Raw genomic sequence first — 21,960 nt, 5'->3', positions numbered from 1 at the left:
TTTGCCTAATCCCTTCTGGGTTTATAAAATGTCAGGTTTTATAGTTGTTTCAGTACTTCAGATAGTGCCTGTAAGCTCTAAAATACATGCTTTGCCCTAAGCAAAGGTAGAGAAGGTAGAAATTACAGAGAAGGTAGGGCACTAAGGCATTTAATTTTGTCTGGAGACTACAGCTTATAGTAATTGGCATTTTCAAAATGTTTTGAGTGTATTCACTGAGAGTATATCTAAACATATTTCCTATATATGGAGCCATCAAAGTATAATCTTGATTACTCCCCCCCTTTTTTTCTTAAATTTAAAATTGCCTTCTTGTATGCATGAGTGGGGTGTGTCTGTGTGTGTGCGTTCCCCCCTGCTGAAAGCTTCTATTTTTGTTTTGAATATTCAAACATATGAAAGGTATGTACCTTTGGCAGCAATTTACTTAAACTGAGTAAAGGAATAAGAATGAAAATTGAATCATTTGCTGTAATAATTTCAGACATTATGCCTAACAGTGGTAACCAAATATTGCAAAGTATATATTTTTTTTCATTGTTTTTCTGGTTACTTATATTTTGCTTATTGGTATACTTGGAAATGTCTGTTTTACTATTGCTAAGCAAGTTGGCAACCAAAGGAAGTCAGCATTTGTTTACGGGATATTTCCTGCTCGTCTTGCCTGTAAGAATCTGCTTTCCAGGCATTTCCATAGCACGCTTTATCTCAGTTTCATACAAAACATTTTTGCTGACAAGGGAAGATATGGGTGCCTCGTAATGTAATTACATTAAATTGCTAGAGTGCTTGCCTGGCACATAGGAAAGCTGGATTCATTTACTGCAGCAAGAGAGACTTGGAGTCATGTTTCTGAAAACCTCTTGGAAGGTAGTGAGCGAGTGTTGGGTCAGGAAGCAAGCTGACACACTGGACTCTGTCCTCTGAAGGTTCTCCTGAGTTAGGAGGAACTGGCACTTCAGAGCCTGCTTAGCTATTCTATAAGCATCTAAAGTGATGTCTAATTAAAAGATTGTAAACTGAATTGAGGGGGAAAAAAAGAGGCAAATATTAAGTGCCAGCAGTAGCAAAGAAGATCGGGCTTTGGCTGCGTCCGTGGCTTAGGCAGCTGTCTGACTCTGCTCGGCTTTGAGTCCTTTTCTTAGGTAACTAAGCTCTGTCAGGAGCCTTCATGCTTGGTTTAGGGATCTGAATTGTAGCAGGCATTGAACTGTTGCAATGCCAAGTGCTGCTCTACATAACATCAGAGTCCTTCTGTGTATCTGGCCCCAAGTACATGATCAGAACAGAAGTATATGAAGTGCTGTGAGGAGTTTCTGCTGCAACGAAAGCACCCCTTCCAAAATCATCAACTGATTTGACTGATCCGTACTGCATGATGCAGCGAAGCCTTGTATTAGGCCAGCTGGATCAAATGGTGCTCTTTGAAGATGCTGCCAGTATTCAGTTTCCTCTTAGAAAATCATCAGTAGAAGAAAATCTGTCTGCGGTTGGCCCTTGGCCAACATCTTAAAAGCAAGTACCAAAACAGATATTAAGCCTTAGCACGTATTTTGTCCCATGAAGCCACATTTCTCAATTATTCTATCTGTGTGTATGCTACCAAGGTAAGTAGAACTTTGTTTTATTCTGTGTAACTCCCTGCTTTGTTTTCTGTATGAACTTCTTTGAAAAGTTGTGCTGGTACATGGCGATGAGAAAAGCAGTTGGTTTGACATGTATCTAGAATAGCTGGATGGCTTTAGCCCTTGGGTAGCACTGTGTGTTAGCTGGTGAGATGTTTTCATCTGGCTTGCTGCCATTTCTGTGGAAGAGACAGTGAACAGCTGTCCAGGTAGCACGTGGTGCAGTCATAGCTCCCAACCATCTCCTGTGCCCGAATGTTGCATGTTGCTCAGCATCTGGGTTGTCTGTGAGAGGAATGGCTGGTATTGGAGGCACACTCAGCTCCCACATAAGATGTTTTCAACCACAAGAGCTTTGCTGAAGTCTGTTTTGACTTGCCACTTGTAAGGCGTGTGATATCTTAATATATCTAGTGATGTTATGTGTTGGTAAGTTGTTCTCTTGTTGATAGGAAGCCAGTGTGGGATAGAAATCTCTGCTATAATGAGTTCTAATACATAGCAGTTAAATGTCAAATCCGTGATAACTTGAAACTTTTAATTAAAAGAAAAAAAAAGTATTGGAAGACAGAAATAGGAAAAACAGTAGAGTTTTGAGTGTTTTTTCTATAGGAGCAATACCTAGGGACTTGGATCAGTTCAATATCTTTTTTTTTTTTTGTGCCAAGTGAAATAATAATTGACAAAATGCTAATTGCTCTGTAATGCTTGTAAGGAATGTAGTATTCAATGCAAACAAATACACCAAAACCAGAAGGGTAAGTGGTCTGGAAGATCTAAGTAATGGTAATGAAATTATCCACTAATATATGTCTGTGTATAACTACAGCTTTCTAAACTAAAATGGCACTAGTCTTAAATCTCTTATTGAATATGACTGTGTCTTCTTGTAGATGTGTAGAAATGCTATAAAAATGTGTTTGTGTCTTGCTTTGCATTTGTACTACCTCATCCTCCTTTTCCCTCCACCAGTCAGAGCAGCTGCTAATGTGTAACTAATCATTTCATGAAACAATTTTTTTGAGTGATTCTCAAAACTGGAGTTTCATTCTGTGTCTTTGTCATATCTCAGATTCAATCTACTGGGTAGTCTTAATGGAGTGGGTGAGTTGAGCAGGAAAAGAAAAGTGGTAATAGCAAGGCTTGTAAACCGATGTAGGCTTTCTGAGGCATTGTCATGGTTTAACCCGGCAGGCAGCTGTTTAGTTGAACCACACAGCTGTTCACTCTCTCCCCCGCAGTGCAATGGGGGAGAGAATCGGGAAAAAAAGTTAAAACTCATGGGTTGAGATAAAGACAATTTAATAGGACAGAAAAGGAAGGGAAAATAATAATAGTGATAAAAGAATATACAAAACAAGTGATGCACAATGCAATTGCCCACCACTTGCTGACCGATGCCCAGCGAGTCCCTGAGCAGCGATCGCTGCCCCCTGGCCAACTCCCCCAGTTTCTATACTGAGCATGATGTCATAATGGTATGGAATAGCCCTTTGGCCAGTTTGGCTCAGCTGTCCCGGCTGTGCCCCCTCCCAGCTTCTTGTGCACCTGGCAGAGCATGGGAAGCTGAGAAGTCCTTGACTAGTGTAAGCACTGCTCAGCAACAGCTAAACATCAGTGTGTTATCAGCAGTATTCTCATCCTAAATGCAAAACACAGCACTATACCAGCTACTAGGAAGAAAACTAATTCTATCCCAGCCAAAACCAGGACAGGCATAGAGAGAGTTTGCAGTATCCTGAAAGAAAAAGTTGCTGTACTTCAGTGATTAATCAGCCTAAAATAAACCCTAAAAACCACCAAAATTTGTTCAATTTGAACATAATGAGTTGTGGTTATGGTTTGCAAGGAATGCTTTAACAAATTGGTAAGTAATCATGTATCACCTTAACTTCTGAGCTTTTGGAGTAGCAAAGGTATTTAGATAATTGAATTTAAAAATTACATTTAATTTAGGTTTATTTGGTATATCTAAAATATTACTACAATACTGTTGTAAGTTTTCCCACTGAATGGAGTCAAGAGGTTGCAATTTTGTTTCTTTGCATGTCATGTGGTACTGAATCAGGAATTAATGGGAAACAGTGACATGATGTGTAAAATTAATGTATGCTAAATTCCTGCAACATGTGCATTATAGCTGGCATGTACTTATTTTGATGTTGCTCTGTATGTCCTGGCCTGAGAAAATAACTGCATGAATAATGGCCACAAATGTATTACTCTAGTGGCATTCCACGTGCATCTAATGTTTGGTTGGTGTCTATGCTAGTTGGCCAGCTATCTTTTTAATAAGCTCAAAATACTTGTCCAGGTGTATTTATAGCATTTACATATTTAGGTTGTAGCCTGATACTGTCAGCTTTTTTTGTTATGTCAAGAAAATAGTATTTTAAAGTTTTAAGTACTAGTAGTATTTTAATATAAAAAAGGCATTAGCCTTTTCTTTTTAATTTTTATTCATTAAATCTCTTTTGTGCTCTCACGATTAAAGAGCTGTGCCTCCTCTTAAATGGTTTCAGTTGCCTTCGCTCTTGCCTTACCATAGCTTTTTGTATGAATGACTCTTGTCACTTTTGTTGGTGTGAGCATTGTTATCTTCTACCAAGAAGATTACTCATCAAATGCAAGTGGCTTTTTAAAATCACACTAGAAGTTGGGATTTTGTTTCACTCCAAGCAAGCTGAACAATCAACTCTGTCCTGTGAGGATGACAAAATAGGAATGTCATTTGACCATATGGTTCATTCGTGTATTGCACCAAATTAACATGCTGAAGCAATTTACAGTCAGAGTTGTAAAGAAACTGGTTGTATCTATGTCTGTGGCTTTAATGTCTGCTTTCTTCTCTTGTTGTGCGGTCGAGTTCTCTCTAAAGGGTATAGCATTGTTTGCCCCTAAAAGGCATGGGATGCCCACGTGTACTTTCCAAATGCTTTATTGGGTGAAAGTTAGTGCTTGCAACAGAACATCAGTTTTAGTGTTTTAAAAGTCATTAAAATAGACTTCTTTTGGAGAAGAAAAATACTACGAAGCCCTAATCTAGGGCACAAAGGTTCGATGTTAATATCCCATACTATCCTGTCACTGCACTGTTTTATAGGGAGCCCTAGGAGGCAAGTTGACCATCCAGCAATCTGCAGTGGGAACTTTTGTCCTGGCAGCTTGGCTCCCCTCAGAATTTCTGAAGGCTGTACCCAAGTAGTTTCCTAGAAGCCTCAAATTTATAATAATTTAAAATGGCATTTAGCTATTAGGCCTCTAAATCTAACCTTTGCTTCTGGTAGTTTTTGTGGTTTGTTTTTTGTTTTGTTTTGTTTTTTTTAATGAACACACACACCACCGACAACAATACCAGAGTGGAAGAACTTGATAAATCATCATGCTTAATGGCATATGCTCCTCAGCTGGTAGGATTAATGGGAAGACAGAATTTTCCCCTAAAGACTTAGAGGAGGGAAAGAGAATGAGGAAGCACTCAGTAGATTTTGTTTAACTACAGGAGAAATCTCTGCAATTTTTTTGGTTGCTTAATGGATGTTTTGCATTTATTTTTCAACTTACATTAGGTATTTTTTTAGACTCGCTACAATAATTTGGGACAGTGAAGAGCTTGGTGGAATTTTGCAAAACTGGACATTGTTACTGGGAAGATTTTTCTTCCAGCTACAGTTGATACTTGCACTTATGAAGTGTTTCCATAGCATTGCTATCTTTAACATGGTGCACAAAGCCAAATAACTAGTGAAATACAACTTTCCAGAACCATAGAAAGTTTCTGTTTCCATGTGCTGGTGGCACTCAGTGCACAGTGAAAGATACTTTCCCTTACCAGCATAAGCCTTGATAAATTTCTTTAAATGTGGTGGGTTTTTTTGTTTGGTTGGGTTCTTATTTATTTATTTTTATTGCTTTAATATTTATTGAAGCGAAGTTATTGACCTCCACAAGGCCCAATAACCCAAAGCATGGACCAGATGGTGAATGTAGTATAAGAACCTTGACAAATTCTCTCTCTCTGGTATTCTCAATGCACAATTCTATGAAAAACATGCACTTGTAGCATTTTGTTATTAACTGATTTAGTGTTTATATGGCTGTTTTTTCTCTGAAAATTATTAACAATTACAAAAAAAGCATCAGTATTCAGTTTTGCATTTCAGTATTTTGGCCTTTTTTTCCAACATATTTCCAGCTATTAGTGCCTACCTAATGTAGACACTTAAGCTGAATTTACACTAGAAAATTCAGACATGCCTGGGAACATACTGAAATGATATCATTTGTGGTTGAAATGTTCCTCAACACTAATTTAGCCTGTTCCAACTACTTGCTATTCTACCCAAAGAATTCCCAGATGTGGCTTAAGAGCTGGGATAGCAGAGATGGTTTACAATATGCACTTTGTACACCGTCACCCTGTTCTGGAGGCTTGGGCAGATTCCTAGAAGAGGTATGAACCTTTCTGCACTGCTTGGCTTAAGTGACTGGTTTATTAGTATAGACATAGTATTGCATCATCTTACATGACGTAGTAAAGGTGTTGCCTTTAGTGGGGTTGTGCAAATAAAACCAATGTTATAATTGGGACTTCTTCAATGCAGCCTTAGAAAAGGTAACAATTTCCTTTTGCAAGTGTGCGAGAATAATGGAAACTGGTGGCACTTAACTCAGTTAGCTAAATGTAGTGTGCAAATCAGCATACAGTTGCTAATTATCTTTTTTTTTAAATACCCTCTTCTCTACTTCTTCTAAATGCACCATGTGATAAGGACCCAGTTTGAGCTTGACATCTTGTATATTTTTGGGTAATGATCATACAAGAGTGTTCTTCTCTGTTGAAAGGAAATTAAGATTTACAGATTTAGAATAGATGTTGGAAATTGCGGGAGGGGGAAGATATAACTTTATTAATACTTTTTTCTCACTCCTCTCTAAATGGGTATTATCAATATTACTGGAATTGTAAATCCAGAAGAGTTGCCTGTGAAACCCATGATAAGCTCCACTGAAATGAACACATGAAAATAGCAACTTGCAGATATTTTGGAAGGTTTATTCCAGTTGGAAAGCTGCCACTGTGGATATAACTGCTAGATAACCTGACTTCTCTTTTTCAGATAACTTTCCTATTTGGCCTATTCCTTGGTAGAGCAGGGCTTTCTTGAGGTTTTGTTTAATCTTTTTGCCTGCTTTGTTCATTTGAGTATTACTGGGGTTTTTTAATAAATTTATTATTTCAGTTTTCCTAATACGTTTCCTTCTTAAACAATTCTTTCTTTTTTCCAAGTAAGAATTGCTGCATAAATTAAATGCAAAAGCCTGTCTTAAATTTTTGTTCCTTTTATTACATTTTTCAAGTAATGAAGGAAATAATCATCCTTTCTCTTAAAACCCAAAGTTAGTTCTCTTGGACCACTTCATGAGTTTAAAATCCACAAAGCTTAGTATTGCTGTTTGCTTTGAAAACACAAAATTTAAGTCAATTAAGGAGATTATTTTAAAGATTATGTACTTTTTTCAGGAGGACCCAAATGATATCGACCCCAAAAGGAAAGACGTGCGTGGCAATGATGGGGAGGACAAAGCACAAAGTGTGGAGACGCTACCTCCAGGTATTGCAGTAACGTTTGTTATGAAAGATCCATAGCCATGAAACACTTATCCTTGAAAGCCATAAAACATAGCAGTTGTTCTGATTAATTCTTTGTACTTTGGAAGTGCTAGGATTATTTTAGCAATATGTACTTCTCTATTCTTAAAGCTTCAGCTTCTTTAAATCTTACCTGCTTCACTACTCCTTTGGGTTTAAAACCATAGAGAATGTGACTCCTTGCTAGTATGTTTGTATTGTCCTCCAATAGGTTTGAGCTGCCGTAAAAGCCTCTGGTACAAAAGTAGTCCATTTCTCTCGATAGATAGTGCTGGCAGGCAACAGACAAGTCACCTTGGGACTGTGCTTCCGACTGAAGATTCAGCCAAGGTTCATACTTTTTTTTTATTCTAGCTTCTTCTTTTATTCTAGCTAGATTCATCTAGCTTCTGATGTGGCAGTTTTTTCTGAGTGCACTGATGGTGCACCTTTTTTTTCTCATACTTGCTCAGTATTTGTCACATGCTGGCAAATAAAAAGAACATGATTTTTGTTTAATTTAATGAAATGGTCTCATGCCTTGAGGATGAGCTAGGAAAATTAAGTGTTAAGGAACCTTCATTTCATATGACTGCTTCCATAAAACTTCTTTTGCTGCTTAACTGTTTCACATCAATGAGATTTAATATATAGCTAGAATTGACATACTAAGGAATATAGAAATAGTAAAATGGATTTGAATATTTTACACTGTGTTCAAAAAGTTTACCATACAAGGAGGACAACTTCTGATCAGATAGCTTCACAACACATTTTACTCTTCTTTGATTAATCCTAATGTTTGGCTTACAAATTTGTCTTAGCCAAATGTTTGAAATACTATGAGGTCTTGAAGAAAGAACTAACCAAGGTAAACTTTCCTTTAAACAGCTGGAAACTTCCATCCCCAATAACATGTGAGGTATGATTTTTGTTTTACAGTCTTAGACTCCTGGTACAGTATAAGCTGTTTGACATTCATGGCTTTTTTTCTGTAGCCTTTGGCCTGCCTTGTCTTAGCTGCTTTCTGAAAAGAGGAAACAAGACTCTAGTTATGTATGTATGCTTTTTTGGCAAAACCTTTACTTTGTGTATGAATTGGGAAATAAGTCCTAAAAAGTTGAAGAGCCTGGCTTATTTAACTTGGTCTCTGGCAGATCTTTCCAAGTATTTTTTTTCCCTTAACAGAAAACTCTGCAAATATTGTTACTGGGATTATAGGTCAGCCAATTTTGCACCTTCCAGTTATTATTCTTATTTCCCCTTTTTGAATGTTGATGTATTCTGGGCCAAACTTTCCCAGTGGCCCTAAGTAGCCATTTGAGTATTAAAAGAAGTGGGAAGTGTCACAGGTTGAAAGGGAGAGATATCAGAAGCTGGAAGGGTTGAAGCTAGAAGTAAAATTAAGTGTAAAGTAGAGCAGGTCAGGGCTTTTCTCATTTCATATGTTGATTAGTAATCTCTTATGGCTTGATTTAACAGGCAGGAGAATCATTACTGCAAAGTAGTATGAGAGTCTCGAGTCAAACATCAAAGGCTACACAGGCAGAATTATGCACTCTTAAATCACTCTCTTGATTATTTTCAATTTGTGTAGACAAACTTTTGAATCCTTATGGCAATGAAACGGAATTCATATTTCTTTGCACTGTTTTAAAGCAAAATGATCAAATTTTAGGGGGGCTTTGGTTCAAAACTTTCTTGCTTTTCCACTGAGGTTAGGAGACCTGTAGTTCAGGTTTCAGCATTATGCAGTGTACTATCTTTCAGAACTTCTCGGCATTAAGGAATTGTTTTTATATAAAGCCATTTTAAAGATAACGATAATAGATTAAACTGTTGGGGTTTTTATCTTCCGTACATCAGAGTGTATCTATCCTTTGACATTGGGTGACTTTTTTATATGCTGCAAAAGTCTTTCTTTTGTGAAAATAGTGATGTTAGCTCTTGTAGTTAGAAAGACTGACACTGAACTGCCTGCATGGATAACAAAACCAAAACTGTATAACCAGTTCTCTGTAATGACAGGAGTTTCAGCAGTTACTTCAACAGCTCTTTTTGTTAGTTAATGAAGATCTGGAATCTCTTGATGCCTGTAAGTCAAAATAATCATATTTATATCAAGTATCCTACTGCTTTTAAGCTGTATTGAGTCAGTAGGAGAGAGAGCAAGCTATTTAGGGGATTTTGTATCCATCTATTCCTACTCTTTGTTGCCTGCTGCTTGGTTGCGTGCAGATTTATCTGCTATGCTTTTTTTCTCTTTGATCTCACTTCGAGCTGCTCTTACCGTTATCTGACTTTTCCCTAATAGATCTGATTCATATTGCACACTGTTGACAGGGCCTTCTGCTGGAGCCAGAGCCAGGCTTTGCCTCCTTCCTGGGTCCTGAAGCCAAACTCGCTGGTTTTTATATTCTGTGGACTCTCACTGCTTTTCAGTAAATTTAGCCCTATGAAGTGGTATCCTTTCTTTCTTCTCAAATTTACTCTCTGCTTTCTGGACTAGCGTTGCATTTGCTGGTTTTAAAGTCTTGGAAAATGGTAAATGATACATTTTAAATGATTTATATCAAGCTCTACTTGGATGGAAACTGGAATGGAATAAAATCTACCAAACTAGCACTATTTTTTAAATACAGCTACTTATTACAGAGAGAAAAAAAAAAGTGCTTCCTATTTAAAATCAACCAGCTTATTAAAAATAATAGCAGTGAATTGCACTATTTTTGTTCATTGCCTTCTCCAAGATTTCAGAGTTGGGAAATACCTGGGACAAAAAGAAGCGGCTTCACTATACTTTATCTTTTTCTTGTTTCTACTCAGCTTCTCAGGTTCAGAGCAGTCTGTAAAATAAGCATTTCTTGTCAAAACCAAGTTTAACACTGCAGCATACCCTGGTTCCAGGTTCTTAGCTGGTTCAGTGATTTTTTTTTTTTTTTTTTTTTTTGGCTGTCTTTTGACTCTGGTAGCAAACACTGCAGTTTATTTACTGTTGAGTTTAAAGATTAATTTATTGTAATGTTGGGTCTCAGTACAGGTAAACACACATTTGCTTGAATTTGAAGTTAAAGTGGCTTAATTCAAGTTTGAAATAATGTAGTTGTGTTTTCTGATGCTTATTTCACCTGGCTAAGTTATTGAAACTCGGGAAACTACAGAGCCAGCTAACTTCCCAGAAGAAATTAAATCAAATGTGCTCCTATTTGTATACCCCAGGGAAGCATACAACAGAAACAGTACCTATTATTGGAAAAGGTTTTGTTAAACCACTTCTAACTTCAAAATTTAGTTGATAAATTGGCAAAAGGGCAAGTCTTTCAGCAAAAGTAAGGCTGGGCAATATACTTAGAATCATAAAATCACTGAGGTTTGAAAAGACCTTTAAGATCATCAAGTCCAACCGTTAACCTAGCACTACCAAGTCTACCACTAAACCATGTCCCTAAGCACCACATCTACATGTCTTTTGAATACCTCCAGGGATGGTGACTCCACCACTTCCCTGGGCAGCCTCTTCCAATACTTGACAACCCTTTTGGTGAAGAAATTTTTCCTAATACCCAATTTAAACCTCCCCTGGTGCAATGTGAGGCTGTTCCTCTTGTCCTATCACTTGTTACTTGGGAACAGAGACCAACACCTGCTGTGCTACAACCTCCTTTCAGGTAGTTGTAACGAGTGATAAGGTTTCCCCTGAACCTCCTTTTCTCCAGGCTAAACAACCCCAGTTCCCTCAGCCGGTCCTCATAAGACTTCTGCTCCAGACCCTTCACCAGCTTTCCAGACCTTTATTCCCCTTCTCTGGACACGCTCCAGCACCTCAATGTCTGTCTTGTAGTGCGGGGCCCAAAACTGAACACAGTATTTGAGGTGAAACCTCACCAGTGCTGAGTATAGGGGGACTATCACTTCCCTAGTCCTGCTGGCCACGCTATTTCTGATACAAGCCAGGATGCTGTTGGCCTCTTTAGCCACCTGGGCACACTGCTGGCTCATATTCAGCTGGCTGTTGACCAACACTCCCACGTCCTTTTCTGCTGGGCAGCTTTCCAGCCACTCTTCCCCAAGCCTGTAGCATTGCATGGGGTTGTTGTGACTCAACTGCAGAACCCTTAGCTTTGGACCAGCTTTTCATTTTCCAGCAGTTGACTTGAGCCGTCAGCACTTGTAACTATGTGGGCAGCTCACTTTGCGTGGTGTAGTTCATAAAGAGTACAACCTGTTTAAGAGGAATGCTTGTGATGGCATCACCCATACCACTGATGTGATGCCCTCATGACCTCTTGTGTTTTAGCTACTCATTCCACTGAATGGAGGGCAACTAGAGGAGTGGATGGGGGTGGCAGTTCTGAAGTTGAAAGTCCTATGTAAATGCATTTTAAGCGTAGACTGTATTTTGTAAAATGCACTAAAATCTTTATTTTTAGACTGGAAAAGCAGTAACATGACATGCCTTGTATTTCAGAAAATATTCAACGTTTATTCCAGATCAAAGCAATATTATAAATTAGAAGCAAGGGTGATAACATAGTTTAGTTACCAAGGAGGTTGCAAAAGCATTGGGAAATGCGAAGGGAGAGAGTTATACAGGGAGATGATCTAGTGATCTCTGCTGTTTCTTCCAGTTTCCTGAATCAAGCCACTCTGCTTTTTGTATAGTTTTGTTGTAAGTGAGATTTGGTGTCGTTTTTGTAAACAGTTCTGTATTGGGTTACTTGTAGTGTAGTAGCTGGCTGAGGTGTAAACTCGTTTTCAAAGTGAGTTCCTGGAAATATTTTGAAGAAAGAACTTGAAAGGCTAAGAAAAACTCTTGGCAGTCTGTGGGCTACCGACAACAGCTGGAAAGCTTTCTTTTAGAGTTCTTTCAGTAACTGGAATTTGAAAATCTGTATTTCTTCCTCCAATTATTTTCCTATAGTTTCCCCTCTGGGCTGCTTCACCAAGTGTCTATTAAATGTCCTGCAGTCTGTTTCTGTTTAACTCTCTAGTTCTGGCTTCTCTGTGTGTGTGCATGTTTTAACTTCTTTAGGATGGTAAATCAGATGTAAAAATAGTTGCTTAGTATTAACTGGCTAGCTCTTAAACAAGTAATCCAAAAGTATGGGCACTTTTCTCTTACTCTGTGACTTTACCTGGATGTTGGAAGTTTCTTAAAAACAAACCAACCAACCCAAAACCACCTCCCCAACCCCCAACCTTGATATTTTTGTCTTACAACCTCCACTACCATCTGATAACCAAATCAAACCTTGGGTCCAAGTTGCTTTTGTAGATGGTCCTGAGATTATAGAGAACTTTTAGTCAAGTTGGTGGTATTTGTCTGGTTAAACAACAGACAATTATTTTGTTTAATGATGGAAAGTGTTCTTTCAATATCAGAATCTTCTAGCAGGAGTTAATGCACCATAGTTGGGGCATGGCTTATGGATAAAAAGCTGTAAATGAGGCCTGCCGTAGTTTCCATGCTGTGCAGATTGAGAGACTGAGCAAAGGCAAACCTTGATGGTGACAGTCCTGAAATTTTGTTCCTGGTGGCTGGATGCTAATCTGCCTTTCAGTGTTAGTGCCACAACCAGTCACGTAATAACACATTCCTTGTTAAAGAGGAATTAATCTGTGAATCAGTTCTGATTGTAAAGAAGGTTGCAGTTATGTCATATTGGGGAACAATCTAGTGCTCTGCCTACATTAAATGTTGGTTTTGGGGAATAATGTTGCCTTGTACTTCTAAAAGGCCTGTTCCTCAAATGGCTTGATTATAACTGACTGTGTTTTTACTTATGTAATGAGACAGTAAATTAAATTATAAAGTATTTGAAGTCTGGGCTGGATCTTAAAAAACAAATGTTACTTGGATAACTTTATAGCCAGATCATCTGCTATATTAATGCCTGTTGATATGTGGAGGGGTTTTTTATAAATGGAAGTTGTGGTAGTTGGGGTTAAAAAAAAAAAAAAAAACAAACAAAATGGACAAAATGAAGCATGGGCTGGTGATTACTTATATAAACTGAGATCTGTAAAATTGTTCACTTTTATAATAATTTGCAGGGTATTCTAAAGGAATTTAATATGCAAAAGTGACTGCTGATGTTACACTTAACAATACTGTTGAGGTTTAATTACTTTGTTGCAAAATTAAAAAACCAAGCTATTTCATCTGTTATGTTTGGATTGCTGAATGCTGTTCTTTAAATTGCGAAGATTAAATTGGGTATTTTCCTGTCTTTCTATTTTTCTATCTGTTTTTCTAGGAAAAGTTCGGTGGCAAGACTTTGATCAGGATGCTTATGTTGGCGCTACCATGGTGCGATCTGGTCAGGATCCATATGCCCGCAATAAGTTCAATCAGGTAGAAAGTGACAAACTGCGAATGGACCGAAGCATTCCCGACACTAGGCATGATCAGTAAGTGCCAAACTGAGCCATGTTTGACTTGGATTAACTTTTTGGTATTTATGGCTTTTGAGCAGCAGGTGTTTTTTCTAAAGCAGAAGTTCTCCAGCTTTCGAAATGACAAGAACAGTAAACTGTGGTGCAATCCTTAAACAGTGGGTTAAAGAACAATTAATCTTATTCAAGTTTTTCTGTTTCCGTGACTTCCATCAGCGTGTATTCTATATCCAAACTGGTGCTGCATTTCAGTCTCTTTTTGTTCCTGTTTATCTGATGGCTTTTCTTGGTTTCTACATTTGTAAGTCTCTTTCACTGTGAGGATCATCAAACAGCAGATTGCTAGAGAGGGTGTGAGGTCCCCAGGCTTAGGGATATTCAAAGCCCAATGCACAGCCTGCTCTAGCTGGCCCTGCTTTGGGCTGGGAGTTTGGACTAAAAGATTTCCAGGGGCGGCCCCTTCTGATCTCAGTCGCTCTGTGATTCTGTTCTTCTACGTATGTGACTATTGTTAACTCCAGACCTAAAGGAATCCATTTATGCACACCCCGGGGAACATAGGACAGAATTACACTTCAAATGCTTAAAAACTTTTGCTGTGTCAGGCTGCTTGTGCAGATTCAGGAAATAGTACACTTCAGAGTAAGGAAAAATATTGTTTTCTTGTGGGTAGAGAAGACTTTCATGTAAAGAAGGGTTTGAGTCACTTGCACTAATCTTGTTTAAGCAGAATTGATTAATATTAAAACAACAGTTGCTCATTAGGACTTCCATAACTTAAAGAAAAATTACAAAAGCAGGTTGAACTTGGTTTTAGAAACTAGGCAAGCATAGTCTCAAAGCATAAAATTAGCCAACTGTGTATGGTTAATTTGCCTAACTAATTCTGCAGTTAGGATGAACATACATTCACGGCTTTGTAGGTAGAAGAAGCTGGAGGAGACACCAGAAGGAGAGAGAAAAGGAAGGTGCCTGGTTTTTGTCCATAAAGCTCTTTAATCAGGAATGGCATGGCGAAGGAGATTTGTACAGAAACTCAGACACTTACTGCGTCATTTTTAAATCCCTTGTATAATAGCATGGCTTTAGGTTCCTTTAAGCAGATGATTTGTAGATAGAGTAAAGCAAGTCTTGTATAATTTGCCCTTAATTGAATGGGAAAGTAGGAAGAATCTGGTGTTTCACTTGTTGCCATGAAAGCAGTGAAAAGCATGATGCCCATGGTATAGTGAGGACTTTAAAATGACTTTTGAATTCTCTTCATCACATACACTTTTCTTTCACAACAAATGCATTCTAACTTTTTAGACCAGGTATTCTTTTCCCACAACAGCAAAGCTCAGCCACCAACTTCTAGAAGCTTCTGTGATTCAGATATGCTGAACTTGGAATTTTTCTAGATATTTAATAACCTCTGAGGGGGGTCTAACAGACAAATGCTCTCCTTTGAGAAGAACTTAAATAAGAGAGATGGCAGGAGACAAATTATATTACAGTGGCTATGTTTTAATTGTCAGTGTTGTGATTATATGCTGACCTGCCTGGGTATTTTTCACTAAATGTAGCTGGAAAAGAACCCTGCAATGGAGAGAGAGAGAGGGAGAGAGATGTTTCTGGGGAAAGGCTCTATCTGTGCTGTGATTATTACTTACTTTGCCATAGAGCAGATTTAAGTGCCCATCAGTGTGTAAATGGTCATCTCTTTAAAGAAAAAAAAAAAAACAACCAACCAACCCCCCCCCCCCCCCAAAAAAAAAAAACCCCAAACAAACAACAAAAAAACCAATCTGAAGCAATCATTCCTGCAAATTGTCCATGATGCTTTCCCTGACATGTTGCAATTAATTTTCCTTCTATTTTGGCAAGGACATTCACTGCAGAAGCTGAAAAATCACATGAAATGTTTGTTTAGGAACTGTCCAATGGAAAGAGCAAGAACAATAGCCATAGGAAGAAGAATATGTTACAGATCTGAGCGTGTGACACTTGGAAGCATGTTATTTCCAATAAAATTGGAGGCAACTGGGTTAAGATTAAGATCTCTTACGGAGCTGCTACTCTTTTTCTTTAAGTAAAGAAACCTGGATGAGGAAATACTTGTTTCTGCTTAAGCAACTTTTTATTAATTGTATTGATGTGTCTAAGAGGCTGTTTGACTTTAAAATAAATACATAATAATACTATTTAATTGCTGAAATTGCCTAGACTGTTTAGAAGCAGTTTATTAGGATTCTACATTAGATATGTGTGTGTAATTATGCATCTCTCTTTATACTACATTGTTTAGTCTTTTCTGCATCGGACAAACTTTCACTAGCATCAGGTTAAGACCAAAGTTTTCTACTTGCTTTTTGTGAAAGCCTGCCAGCAGTACTAGAAAACACTTTGGTTCGCCTGTTTAAGCTGCTTGCCTTTTTATTTTAAGCAAAAGGGAGAAGTGAGAAACAGACAAATACAACATAAGAAAGGAAGCTGAGAGAGGAGGTCTGAGCAGGAATGCAGATTCTCACTCCAGCTGATGCTCACAACTGCCACTCCCAACAGCTTTGAGAAACCTCTGGGTTTCCTTCTGTTGCAGTCTATTTACGACGTGTAACTGAGAGCTGTCCCTGTCATGGTAGACTTTTGGAGAGTGAATGTCACAGTCATAATAGGAAACTTCGAGCTGTCCTCCTGTCAGTGTAAAATAGTCTTCCAAGTGGGATGAAGGGTAAACTACTCCATGGTTTTTGTGGACCAATGTCCACCACGCTTACTTTGGACCACTGGTTTCTGATCACGTCTCTTACTTGATGTGTTGGCATGATTCTTGAGAATTACTGGTAAGTACTTTAGCTGGACTAAACTGTGTTTTCTTTCTCATTTGGCAACTATTAGAAGCTTCTGAACTCACACTCAAGATTTATTCTTAAGTGGAGAAGAAACAAACTACCCTGTCTGTATGGTACCCAGACATCTGTTGAGGTGAACGTTCTCTTTGCACTGGTTAAAATGGATATTTCTGTCAAAAAATGGTTTCAACAAACCACGGAGGTTTCAGAAAATTTGTTAATGATAGGAACTAGTCCAGTGACTCAAATTTCTGGGGGAAAGGATATACTTTCAATGTTTTAACTAATTTTAATGACCTATGCTAAGCATTGAAGGTCTAGATTGAAGTTTTCAGTTCGAGTTCTGTTTTATCCAAATGTATTTTCTCATTCTGCATGTAAAATTAAGTGCTGTAACTTGAGGAAAGAAAGTCTAATCTCTGTGCCAAAAGTGATGACATTGTTTCTTTGGTTTGAGTTTTAACTGTGGCACTATTGACACAGCAGAATAGGAGGAAGACTGCTACTGAGTCAGTTAAAGCAAGGGTTTTTGAAGAGCTGAGAGCAGAAATACTCAGTGAAACATTCCTCCAGTTTTATTTGGAAGTCTAAAAAAAAAAAATCTTAATTTCTCCCTCAGAAATATGCAGTAGCGTTCTTCTCTTGAGTTTTCTTAAAATTGAGAGGCTTCAATGCATGAGTAATTCCACCCTAAGATGTGCTCTGGCTCAAGTGCTCTCTTCTGCAAAGAGATCGGTAATAAGTTTAATGTGACTTTTTAAATTATTCTAATGCAAGTGCTTCATGTGATAACTGCATGCACAGTAGGCTTGTCCTCTGTGAGCAATTTGAAAGTTAGCAGAAAAAAGAATATCTCTTCTGGCACCATAGGCTTTGGTGTGTAATAGCTGGATGTCTTGTAGCTGTCTAAATGAATTGGCAGAAGCTCACAATAGAGAAGGTCTTAATTCTTTATTTTCCAGGAACGCATACAAGTTTGTGATTTATTGCTTCAACACTGGGTCCTAGTGACAAAGCCATCTTGTACGCCCACCCTTGGAGAAACAAAGCTAGATAAGGCCTTGCTAATCTGACACAGCAATCGTAGGGTTGGCATGGGCTGTTTTTCTTCAGAGCAAGTGAGGTCACCGTGGCACAACAGTTTTGTTTCATGGCAAGCACTAACGTGTGTGACATTATGGGTGTGTTGTATCGAAAACACTGCAGGTCCTTGAGATTTTTTAGGGTGGGCAAGGGCAAGAAGCGCATTGGTGCTTGCTGTCTGATTCCAAGAAGTTGAAGGTTGTGTGGTTTATGATGCATGTTGCAGATGTTTAATCAGGTGTGGAGAGGCCTTTTATATAGGCAGAGGCCTAGTTTTAGAAGTTTAGGTAGCAATGTAACTTACCTCTCCTCCCTTAAAAGCTAGTTTGATTAATGCTGCACAGAATACAGAATTACTTGCTGAATTTGCTACAGGTCTATGCTAGCTGGGTTTATCCCCTCTGAAGACAACTAGGCCTGTGAAAACTCTACCCCTAATATTAAATAAAGGATATGTGAAGAAATACATCACTCGTGTATGTTACTGCATGAATGGGGATCGGTAGGGTGACCTGTCAGACTGTAATGCTTTCAGCATAGGCTTGATATGCAGTGTTTTCTAGTACTGTTAGTGTCTAATACAATGAGAGTAGTGTCTTTTTTAGGTTTATTGTCAGTGGATTTAAACAGCTTAACTTTATGTAGTCCTGCAGGAAGTATTTTGGTATTTGCTTCTTTTTGCTTATATTAATTTCAGGCTACTAGAGGTGATGAAAAATGAGTTGACATAGGTGGAATATTGCATTATTTCTATGGCTTGGAAGGATGTGGTTCTGTGTTTAGTTGGCTCAACATTGTCACAGCTAGCTTTGTTTTTCAAATTCTGAATGTTACAATCCTTAAAAAGTTTTCTATTCTAATGAGAAGTTGTATCTATGAGCAAGACCAGGATGCTACAGTAGCTTTAAAAATAAAGGAAGAAGTGCCATTCTAAAGAAGAGACATGCGGTAGCCTATGAACCCGTGGATTTTTATTGAAAATATGCTCATTTGCTTAGATTTATTCAATGCTTTTGAAGTAAAATAAGAGCTCTGGTTTCATACTCAGTTGCATGAAAGGTATTTACGACATACTGCAGTGATGATAGTCCAGTGACTTTTCTGAACCTGCCTATATCTGACACTGACTTCTTAGTCTGTTGTGTACTAAGACAACTATGAAAAGTGGCAGAAGAGGATTTGATTATAATATCACCTAAAAACAAGATATTTCATTCTTCCTAGGTAGATGTAGCATGTATATGAGTTTAATAGATAACTGCTTCACAATGAAGGCTGTCTGCTAAGCCTGGGATGTAAATATTATGTTCAAATGACAGGGTACTATATCTTTCAGGTGTCAACGGAAACAGTGGCGGATAGATTTGCCAGCCACTAGTGTGGTGATCACCTTTCATAATGAGGCAAGATCTGCTTTGCTTCGAACTGTCATCAGGTATACCTAAGAGAGACCTTGATTTTTCCCTAAAGGCCATTCATTTGTGTCAGATAATGGCTTATGATAAGGAAGGGAAGTAACAATCCATTATGCTTTTCTGAACCATTTGCAGAGGGAAAAATGAGTCTTAATTTCATTGATGCCTCCAGTTCTTACGTTCTGAAATAGTGATGTTAAACAAAATTGCTCCCTTTAACTTCAAATGCATGAAAGTGTGGAACCAATTACCAGATGATGTGTGGAGGTTGGCTGTATAACTAGTTTCAAGAAAAAATTGGGAAGATGGATTCTCAGGGGGTATTTGACCTAAAGATATCTGCAAAACTTCCACGTTACAAGTTGTCTAATGCACTGATTTCTGGAGGCTTGAATTTCTTGGGGGAACGATTCTATGTGTGCCTCTCTTCACAAACACTTTCTGTAAGAATAAGCCAATAGCCGTTGTTGAAGATAGCATCCTGGGTTAGGTTCTACTGTGGCTTAACAAAGTAACTGCTTTTATGACATTATTATGGAAAATTAAGACTGCTTAGTATTGAATGCTTTTTTTTTCTGTCTGTTTCAGTGTCCTTAAAAAAAGCCCATCGCATCTTATTAAGGAAATCATACTGGTGGATGACTACAGTAATGATTGTAAGTACTTTTACAGGGTTCTAATACTGGTAATTACTTCAGGTATATTTTATTACTTCCTGCTAGCTGAAGGAGCAGAGCATATAGTTGAAAACAGCCTTTACGTAACATGTTATCTGATGTAAAAATAAAACGCATGATGCTTGCACCAAATATTTTTGTAGCGCTGCTTTAAATGAATGCTGGTCTCCATCAATCTCTTGGAAAAATTCTTACTGAATCTAAAATAAGTCAAGGTTTTATAAGTACTGGGGTATCGCAATACAAACTTGAACAATGAAATGGACCTCTGAGTAACATTTCTTAAAGGAATTTAATGTCTATACTTGCATTGCTAGTTTATAGCTAGTTTAGGATAGGTTTAAGCCTTAATGTTGGTTAAAAAGTGAGCTTTCTTATATGTGAAGAAAATAGTTAATCCTAGAAAACAGTGTAATTCTATAAAAGTTTTTTCCTTATGCAATGTAGAAACTGTCTAAAGTAAGCAAAGAGAATATAATAAAAATATTTCAAGAGTGTAAAATCAAATCAGCTTTAAATAACATAATGAGGGTAGTAATTTCTTAGCCTGGTAACTTTTCTTTATTTCTGGTGAGACAAGTAGGCATTTTTTTTAAGCATATATCTTATATTTAACTATTTATGACCATAAACACTTTCCACTACAAAGCTTTTGGTTTTCTTGGAAGACAGACACTCTATGGTATACAGTGTTGGATATCAAACTGGTTTTCATCACTTGATTTTTTTTTTTTAACTATTATTTTATTTTTTAAAGCTGAGGATGGTGCTCTCTTGGGAAAAATTGAAAAAGTGCGGGTTCTTCGAAATGATCGCCGAGAAGGTAGGCTTAATCTGCAGGAAGGAAGATACAAATTCCACTGTGCTGCCTTATCTGTTAATCTTCATCAGGTCTTTTAAAGGAATGTTCTGCTATACATTCTGTATTGGAGGGGGGATTTGCACTTTATAAATCAACTTACTAGTGAAAGGAATAAAACCAAATTCATTTGTGCAAGTAAAAACAGTCATTCTGATCAATTCCATATTGTGTTGTGTGCACTTGCCCATTGTTGGCTTTCACAGTGAAAGCTGACTGGAAAAATTGCCTTTCGCTCTCAACCTCTCCTTTCTCGTACTGTACTGAATCTTCAGTTAAGCTTCTCCTGTTGTACGTAAGGCCTCACTGTAAACTGTACGAATGTTTGAAATGGTCCAGCTTAAAAATAGCCCTCTGGTTCCCTTACTAGAGATCATTTTAAGGATCCAGTTGATGAACAGCCTGGCAAACAGTTTGTTTGGCAGACTTGAGAGGGTTTGAGCAGCCAGGAGGGCCAGGACCATGACCATGTATGCCAGTTTTGCTGAAGCCAGTGTGCCACGTAACAAACTTGTCTTACATTTTTGTTTTCTTCTTTGTTGCTTTGTAAATTATAGTCTCATGTCACTGAGCCCTTCAGTCAGCAGCTTCCTAGCTATGGAGCTTAAAGTATTAGTTATAGGCAACTGTTATTGTACAGCTGTTTGGAATAATAACTGAGAGTTGACAGTTGAAATAGCTAACTGAGTTAGCAGATATGTGCTTGTTTATTTTTATAAGCACTGTATCTTCTAGGCTGCCAGCCTGGCCTGGGGACCAGCTAGAATCATTAGATTGTTAGAAACTGGAAATTACATGTACAAAACCTATGTTGTCCCATAATTAAAGTTATTGCAAACTGGTGGGTTCTTAGTGTTTAAATGTTGTGTTTGGAATATACTTGTGAACAAAGGCTTGTTAGGAAAGCAGGCCTTCTATGACTTGCCAGGGTTGCAGGGTTCTGAGTAAGTTAATGTCATTTTCCTGATCAGTACAGCACTTGGAGATAATAGGAACGGAAAAACCAGAATGAAGTAACACTTTTTTGATTTTTATTTTTAGTAATTACAAATATTAACTTTGTACTGCATATACAGATTCGTACTTAAAAATATGCATCAGTATATCTGAAAATTAAATACGATTTGACAAATCTTTTACTATGTCAGAAAAGAACAGCTAGTTGCAGATTGAAGGTACGGTACTAATTTACGTGGTATTTTTGTGAGATTGATTAAATTATTACTCATGGGATCTACTGTACTGTTCATAAAGTTTTGCCTAGGCATCCATATGTGCAACCAGGCGATAATTTTTTAAATTAAAATACTGTAAGATTTCATTTGATTGCTGGCTTGCTATGTTTGAATTTGGTACTCGCTTTGCTTTTCATCTTCAAGTGTAGGCTGATACTGATATCTTAGACACATACAAATAAAAATTTAAGACAATCAGTAAAATTA

General features: G+C 37.8%; 1 protein-coding gene across 2 annotated transcripts in view; it reads left to right on the top strand.

Annotated features, from left to right (window-relative positions):
• Positions 1-21,960, top strand: part of GALNT2 (polypeptide N-acetylgalactosaminyltransferase 2) — a 104,886-nt gene that overhangs the window by 50,435 nt on the left and 32,491 nt on the right. For both annotated transcript variants that reach the window (XM_075495860.1, XM_075495861.1), the window contains exons 2-6: positions 7,150-7,240; positions 13,515-13,668; positions 18,904-19,002; positions 19,571-19,638; positions 20,417-20,482. In XM_075495860.1, the coding sequence (XP_075351975.1) occupies positions 7,150-7,240; positions 13,515-13,668; positions 18,904-19,002; positions 19,571-19,638; positions 20,417-20,482 (478 nt within the window). The remainder of the gene's footprint in view (positions 1-7,149; positions 7,241-13,514; positions 13,669-18,903; positions 19,003-19,570; positions 19,639-20,416; positions 20,483-21,960) is intronic.

Source organism: Mycteria americana, chromosome 3 (assembly GCF_035582795.1).
Source record: "Mycteria americana isolate JAX WOST 10 ecotype Jacksonville Zoo and Gardens chromosome 3, USCA_MyAme_1.0, whole genome shotgun sequence".
Lineage (NCBI taxonomy): Eukaryota > Metazoa > Chordata > Aves > Ciconiiformes > Ciconiidae > Mycteria > Mycteria americana.
The sequence above is the reverse complement of the archived record's forward strand: the minus strand, read 5'-3'. Positions and strand labels throughout refer to the sequence as shown.